This window comes from Oncorhynchus masou, chromosome 13 (assembly GCF_036934945.1).
Source record: "Oncorhynchus masou masou isolate Uvic2021 chromosome 13, UVic_Omas_1.1, whole genome shotgun sequence".
In the NCBI taxonomy this organism is placed as follows: Eukaryota; Metazoa; Chordata; class Actinopteri; order Salmoniformes; family Salmonidae; genus Oncorhynchus; species Oncorhynchus masou.
The window spans coordinates 43,305,941-43,314,281 of NC_088224.1; the positions used below are offsets into that span (position 1 = coordinate 43,305,941).

Genomic DNA, 8,341 nt, shown 5'->3' on the forward strand with positions numbered 1-8,341 from the left:
CAGAAGATGTGATCCTCTTGTCCGTACACGACTTAAGCTTACGTCTGTGTTAAGAGTACACATTTCAAGTCCGGGCGTGAATGCCTATCTTTGTCATAGGATTGGAGACACCAAGAATCAACTGTGTAATGTCTAACAAACTGACTTCAGTAACCAAAGTTGAAGCGGTTTAACTGTGATTCATTAAGTGGAAGTTGACTGGGATTGTTTAGTTAAACAGTAACTGCTGTATGGAGAACATTATGGCTGTTTACAGTATATGGCCGTTTATATATAGTAAGGTTTATTTGAGCATGTACACATACACAGCTGAAAGCTGAATTACAGTGTACAGACAAAAAAGGGGAGAAAAAGATATTCGGTGAAATTAAATCATTGATTTAAAGCCGTTTGGAACTGGAGTGGAGGGAGGAAGCATCGTTTGTCTCTGAGTGGAGGGAAGATCGCAGTAGCAGCCAGGAGGGTCACAGTTAGTCAGCCAAACACGGACAGGTCCAGAGCCACGAATCAAGCCTGCTTCTCTGTATAGCCACTCCTCCAACAAGTTTGTTCAGCACCAAGTTCTCTCCTCATAAAGCCTTTGTCATGGAAATCCCAACAAACAGTCCCGTTTGCAGCCAGCTTACAACTATGTGGGATAGACTGTCGTCTTTCCTGGTTTCTGTTGGGAGACACATTTCCCAATGACCTTCAGATTCACATCTCAGGAGTTTGATGTTTATTGTCATCTATAATAGATTGGGTTACTTACTGTAAAGGACTGTGAAAACTGTTGATTTAAAAAGGGCTTTATTATTTGATTGATGATACTAACAGTCTTGCTGTTCTCCCTGTGTGTTGTCCAGGCGTCTGTGTTGGAGAACCTGAGGTTGGCTGTTCGCTCCCAGTTGGGTTTCACCTCCATCCACCTGCCCACCTCCGGTCGCCACAGCAACATCTGGCAACGCCTCTTCAACTTCACACGCTCACGGCGCTCCGGCTCACTGGCCCTGGTGTCTGCTGACGGCGAGGACAACAGCACCAGCAGCGGTAACGGTGGCTGCTCGGCCCACGAACCCGACAGGGCTGGACCCCACCGTGGGTTGCTGCCCCTCGACTCGGACGACACAGATACAGAGAGCGAGCGCCGGGATGTCCCTGGGGCCGTGGGGGGGCTTGTAGCCCCCCTCCCCATGAAGACCCCTCCGGCAACTGCAGTGGAGGCCATCGTCTCGGTGTCGACAAACTCCACCACTCCCGCCCCTCTGCCCAGCCGTAGGGACAGCCACCGGGCTAGGGCCAGCCCGGCAGTGGTGGAGGCACACACCATGGAGACCCCAGGGGGAGAGGCAGCAGAGCCTCAGTGTACCGCGACCGGGAGGAGCCAGCTGAGCAGTGCCCTGAGCCGGGTCACCCGCAGCCTGCACTGGGTACGTTTCTCCCTGGGCCGCTCCGGAGGCTCCTCGGGTGGGGGAACCCAGAACCACAGCCCTCTGAGGCACCTAGAGCATGGAGCAGGGACCAGGGAGGACGAAGACGACGTGGAGCTGCTTATCCCTGTATCGGATGCTGCCTCGGACACTGACTCCACCAGCGAGACCTCCAGGCTCCTCAGCTTGGAGGTAGGTCTAGATCAGGCTGCCCCCCGCCTATCATCCCCAGCCTCTCTCAGGTCAGGCCGGGTGTCCCTGGCCCGGAACGGGCCCTGTGAACACTGTAGCATGGTTCACACCGCACAGATCCCAGACGCCTGTCTGGAGGCCACAGGCAAGACGGAGACCAATAGTGATGACGAGTTACTTCTGCTCTGCTAATAGCTCTAACCTAAATGACGTTACAGTTTGACTCAACTGACTGTCAAAATGGACCATCCCTGTAAAACTTTGCCATTTATTTTCTCTGGAAGAGGGCGGGGTAAATGTAATTTTTATGCCCCGTTTTTGAAACGTCTGTAGTTCGTACTGTATTGCAGTCTTCTTGGTGTATTCATCAGATGGTACAATCTCTGCCCAACCTCCCCCTCTTCCCCTCCAAGTTCCAGTTCCAGACCTTTCCCTTGGGAGTTCCAACTGGGAACTGGGGAGTAGAACTACTGAACCTTGACTTTGTCTAGCCAAGCAGAAGTTGAAGACACATGCACCTGTGAGTGTGAGTTAGGCTTAGCTCAAGGCAAGCAGAGTGGGACTGAGGTGTATAGCAACGCAGCCACAGCACCTCTTCTTCTCACACTAATTTGGGATGAAGCAGAATAAACCAGCTGTCTTTTTATGTTCAAGAATAATGGTACGAGAGAGACCAAGTATCGAGTACGGACAATTAATAAACTAGAGCCTGTGAAAAGCTAGACGAGATTTAAAAATAGCTGTCAGCTTTATTTGATGTCAGTTGTTTCTTCTTCTTCGGTACAGGGAATGTGAGGGTGAGGGCTCTGAGTATCTGTGGCTTACCATGTGATGGTATGTTTGTTTCATTTCAGTTCAATGGGAGGCTGTGTAACTCCTTTTCTATTGAAAGGTACTGATGTGTTCTCATGCGTGATCTTAGCAAGAGCAGTTTATTTATGAAAAGTAAATTGCAGAGAACCTCTTTCTGAAGACGAAACGTTGTATAACATCCACAGATGTTTGTTGTATTTATTGTTTTGTTCACTGTTTTGGTAACCTCAGTGTTTTGGTACTGAGAATACTTGTGCCACTGTGTATTTATTTCATTTTCAGTAGTTATTACTTGAGAAGATGCATGTCAAATTGTCTTGTGCTATTGTTTTGTTAAAGTGATACATTGAAAAACAAGTATATAAGCATAACTGTTTTCTGCATGTAGAAAATCAGAATAAAGCATTCATCCTGCTAACTTGTTTGTTTCTTTGTTGGGATATGAGGTGAAATTTGTAATACTCAAAGTCAATAGTAAATTCAGGACTAATGTTCGTACCTGTGTTGCTGTCAATATTTGTTTTCTTTACTGAATCACCTGATAGTCGACAATATCACTTGACAACTAGCCTGCAGCTAGACACAAATGCGTCAGGTAGCCTAGTGGTTAGAGCGTTGGGCCAGTAACCGAAAAGTTGCTAGATCTAATCCCAGATCTGACAAGGTACAAATCTCATTCTGCCCCTGAACAAGGCAGTTAACCCACTGTTCCTAGGCTGTCATTGTAAGATTTTGTTCTTAATTGGCTGACCTAGTTAAATACCGGTTTAATAAAAAATGTGCATCCAAGTATACTGAACAATATGTTTTAAACAAAATCAGTCAATTCAAATAAATTCATTCGGCCCTAATTTATGGATTTCACATTACTGGGAATACAGATATGCATCTGTTGGCCACAGACACCTTACAAAAAAAGGTAGGGGCGTGGATCAGAAAACCAGTCAGTATCTGGTGTGACCACCATTTGCCTTATGCAGTGTGACTCATCTACTTTGCATAAAGTTGGGTAGGGTGTCTCTGGCAAAAGCTCTGGTGGACATTCCTGCAGTCAGCATGCCAATTGCACGCTACTGTGCCTCAACTTGAGACATCTGTGGCAGTGTTGTGTGACAAAACTGCACATTTTAGAGTGTGCTTTTATGGTCCCCAGGACAAGGTGCACCTGCGTAATGATCATGCTGTTTAATTAGCTTCTTGATATGCCACACCTGTCAGGTGGATGGATTATCTTGGCAAAGGAGAAATGCTCACTAACAGGCATGTAAACTACTTTGTGCACAACATTTTAGAGAAATAAGCTTTTTGTGCGTTTGGAACATTTCTGGGACACTTTACATGTTGCGTTTATATTTTTGTTCAGTGTACAGTATATGTTAATGACAGCAGGCCTATAGTTAACTATTTTGGTTAGAGGCATTCGATTTTGAATTAGCATATGCCTACAATATGTTGGATTTGTGTGAGATCTGTTTTCACGGCGAAACATAATGAAATGTTACGTAGGTTTAGTTACACTTATGGTGCATTTTCTGAGATCTCCAAGATCCATGATTCGTACAGGGTTTAAGTTCAATGTTCTAATTTAATTGTTAAATGTTACATAACACTAATGTAAGGAAAGAAATGTAGTGTTTTATATCACATGATCTGTGAAGACTCCAAGCATTAACTCATAAATTATGGACAATCCATGAACTTGGGTGCAAAACATGTATTATATTACATGTAGTCTACTCTGTGTATGTTCAAGTGTTTAACATTGCCTTGGCTGAGAGGGTAGGCTACCGGCAGTGGTGTAGGCCAAGAGGAGGGTAAAAGCTGAAAAAGTTGAAGTTATTCCTTGGACAATCAGATGAAGATATCCTGACTGGTTGAGTTCATGCCACATTAAAATGTACAGTTTATTATTAGGCCCTTAAGAAAAATCATGCACAATACTGAGACCTTCCCAAATGTCATAGCGTAATTCACATTCTGGTACAACCCTTATATTATACGACAACAGGCTTGGGCAGTTGCCATGGTAATACCTGGCATTGGAGTATTCTGTAAATTAGCATTTTGATGGTCATGATGCATGCAAACTGTGAGAAGATATCTACTCTCTCGTGGCAGGACTTTCCATTCCATGTCCACTTTCATAAGCAATATTGTAGCGACCCGCACAGACAGCTGTGTGTTATGTGTTAGACTAGGAGGTGGTTGTGTTGTACTGACCAGTACCCGGTGTTCGCGGGGTCCGACATGTCAATCAACCTGCTATCTGCCAATCACGGGAATGCCTGGAATGTTCCGATGCTGGGCATCCTGGTGGTTGGCGGAGTGGCGTGGAGGGGGGTTGGGCAGGGGGATGGAGCATTGGAAGTTAAGACCAGGTTCAGCCTTTATTCTCTCTCTCTTACATCTGGGCTTCCCAAGAGAAGGTCACGATTGGCTTGTGGGTTATCTGTCATCTTTTTGGCGTGTGCTACGGCCCAAACAGTAGCCTGTGTAAAGTTGGTTTAATAAACCGTCAATTCGCAAACTCAAGCCTCTGTCTGAACAATTGTTCATTTATGATCTAGTCAGGTCATTACATTGGTGTCAGAAGTAAAAATGTTGATACAAGTTAGCCAGCTAGCTAGCTGACTTATGTGGCTAGCTACCGTAGGTGAGAACGGGGATTGAAAATGCGTCGAGGGAATCCGAAAGTGAAGGTGAAGGTAGGGGACGATTATGGCCAAGGAGGTGCGTGTGAATGGACGTCGGGGGTTCTGTCTGAGGAGATCGCCAGGGCGTCGGAGCGCAGAGGCCGCTTGAGGGAGGACGTTAGAGTGATGGCGGCTGAAGCGGGCATGAGTGCTTCGTCGACTGTATTTCGCGCGGATTCTGGTGGGCGGTCCGAAGTGGCGACGTCGACGCGGCGTGACGAGGAATCTGGGGCTCAGGATGTAAACAAACATGGCGGCGCCCAGTTCCCGGCTGCGTCCGTATCTGTTAAGACCCCGAAGTATTCCGGTAAGGCGGATTGGGAAGCTTTTCATGCTCAGTTTGAACTGTTAGCTCATTTTAGGGGTGGTCGGATGAAGAAAGGGCACTGCAGTTGGCTTTATGCCTCACGGATGAAGCTCTGGCCTGTTTGATATTGATTAGCCCCGAGGACAGGCATGATTATGGTGCTTTAGTGGGAGCACTGAGGAGGCGCTATGGACAGTGTGTACAGCCCGGGCTACTGCGCTCCGAACTGAGTAATAGACGCAGGCAGCCTGGAGAGCCTCTACGGGTGCTAGCTAATGACATTGAGAGCCTCTCTCGGCGGGCATATGCTCACATACCCCCCTCCGTGCAGAGCGAGCTAGCACGGGACCAGTTCATACGGGCGCTCTCTCCTACGGAGCTGCGCATACAGACCCAGCTGGCTCATCCTGAGTCATTGCAGAAAGCCTTGGAGATGGCTTTGGAGAGTGAGCTGGTGTGGGCTGGGGCTTCAGCTGGGGCTTTGGTGGGGGTGCAGGGAGACACACCCTCTGTGCGAGCTGGGGGGCAGAGCAGCCCGGAGCCGGAAAAGCCTGCTTGGGTGGCCGAAATGACAAAACTCATTCGGGCTGTGTCGCTACAGGCGGCACGAAACACAAGCCCTGGTCCCAGGGTCTGCTGGGGTTGTGGCCAGCCAGGCCATCTGCGCCGAGATTGCCCAATGTCCCCCAGAGCTCAGGGAAACGGCTCGGGGTCCGCATAGACCGGGTAGTGCGGACCCCTGGCTTTCTATCCCAAGCACCATCATCTTCAGGAGGAGCCCACCGGCACAGACGGGGAAGCAAGGCTCCACTTCACCCAGAAGCAGACGAGGGCAAGCGGATGGAGCCTGTTGTTGTGGTGGGCCGGACCTGTGTTGGGGACTTTTGTCATGTCCCTGTCACTGTGGAGGGGGTGCCCTGCTCCGCCCTGGTGGACACTGGGTCCACAGTAACCCTGGTGAGGCCAGATATTGTGCCAGGTTGGACTCACTGTGAGCCTACAACTGTGCAGCTCCGCACAGTCACAGGTGAGCTGGCACCCATGAAAGGGAAGGGAATAATGACTCTGACAGTAGGGGGCAGGACTGTGCGTCATCCTGTGTGGGTGGCGGCTGTGCAGGACCCTTGTATCCTGGGGTTGGACTTTCTTAGGAGCACAGGCTGCCAGCTAGACCTAAATAGGGGCACACTGAGCTTCCAGGGAGGGACGGAAGTCACCATGGCTCCCCCTAATGTCACATTCACTCAACCCAACAAACCCTTTACTCCAACAGTTAAAGCAGCAGAGACTCATGGCTGCGCCCCCTCCCCCACAGCTGTGTGTGACTTTTCCCCAGTCCCCCTGTCACCTACGACGGTGTGTTACATTCCCCCAGCTACCTCCATGACACAGCCCTCTGTGAGCCCGGGCCGCAACCCCCCAGCCCAGCTTCCCCAGATGGGAGAGGAGAGGACACTGTCTGTAGTGAGGGAGATATGGGGGAGGAACTGTGTTGGTCTTGACCCCGAGCAGCAGGAACGGTTGTGGCAGTTGCTGTTTGAATTCAGAGACAGCTTTGCGTTGAGTGAGGAAGAGGTGGGTCAGACTCATCTGGTGCAGCATGAGATCGACACAGGTGATGCTCGACCCATCAAGATGCGTCCCCGCCGTATCCCGCTGGCACGCCAGGAGGCGGCAGACAAGGCTGTGTTGGAGATGCAGCGGGCAGACTTCATTGAGCCCTCAGACAGCCCCTGGGCGGCGCCAGTCATCATGGTTCCGAAGAAGGGGGGCAAGCTGAGGTTCTGTGCGGACTACAGGCGGCTGAATGAGGTAACCAGGAAGGACTCATACCCCATACCACGTATCGATGAGTCGCTGGACCTGGTTAGGGGGTCCTCCTGGTTCTCCTCACTAGACCTCCGCAGTGGCTACTGGCAGGTGCCCCTCTCCCCAGAGGCCAGAGCCAAAACTGCGTTCTCCACTAACAGAGGACACTGGCAGTTCAAGGTGTGCAACGCTCCAGCTACTTTTGAGCGTTTGATGGACAGGGTGCTGGATAGCATCCCCCGACAGCAGTGTCTGGTATACCTCGATGACATCCTGGCCCATGGCAGCTCCTTCCAGTCAGCCCTGGGGGCGCTACGGCGTGTGCTGGAGAGGGTGGTTGCCGCAGGTCTGAAGCTCCACCCCGAGAAGTGCCACTTCATGAGGAGAGAGGTGTCCTTCTTGGGCCACCGAGTGGGGAAGGAGGGGATCAGCACCATGGAGGACAAGGTAGGGGCTGTCAGAGACTGGCCCACCCCCACCGACCAGCGTCAGCTGAAGAGCTTCCTGGGCCTGGCCTCGTACTACAGGAGGTTTGTACGGGGCTTCTCAAGCGTTGCTGCTCCACTGAACCGCCTGCTGCCGAAAGACAAGGCTTTCACTTGGACAGTGGAGTGTGAGGAGGCGTTCAACACCCTCAAACGTGCACTGATCGAGGCCCCCGTGCTCGCCCCCCCTGACCTCACCTTGCCCTTTATCCCGGACACAGACGCGAGCAATGTGGGCATGGGTGGGGTGCTGGCCCAGGTGGGGCCAGAGGGGGAGAGAGTGGTGGCGTACTTCAGCAAAACATTTGACAAACATGAGCGCCGCTACTGTGTCACCCGGCGGGAGCTCTTGGCTGTTGTGGCTTCCGTCAAACACTTCAAGTACTACCTGGGTGGTCTGCCCTTTACTGTAAGGACTGACCACTCTGCTCTCCAGTGGCTCATGTCTTTCAGAGAGCCAGAGGGGCAGGTGGCACGCTGGTTGGAGGAGCTTCAGCCGTATGACTTCACGGTGGTGCACAGGGCAGGGGCACGCCACTCCAACGCCGACGCCATGTCCCGTCGGCCCTGTACTGCAGACGGCTGCCGCCACTGTGAACGGAGAGAGGGACGGGAGAGAGAGCTGCGGGCAGA

At 50.9% G+C, this 8,341-nt stretch overlaps 1 protein-coding gene across 1 annotated transcript in view; it reads left to right on the plus strand.

Annotated features, from left to right (window-relative positions):
• The window catches only part of lrp12 (low density lipoprotein receptor-related protein 12), a 38,378-nt gene extending 35,546 nt beyond the window's left edge, over positions 1 to 2,832 (plus strand). The window contains exon 10 of the mRNA XM_064983949.1: positions 846 to 2,832. Coding sequence (XP_064840021.1) covers positions 846 to 1,793 — 948 coding nt within the window. The 3' untranslated portion in view covers positions 1,794 to 2,832. The remainder of the gene's footprint in view (positions 1 to 845) is intronic.
• The last annotated feature ends 5,509 nt before the right edge of the window (positions 2,833 to 8,341 follow it).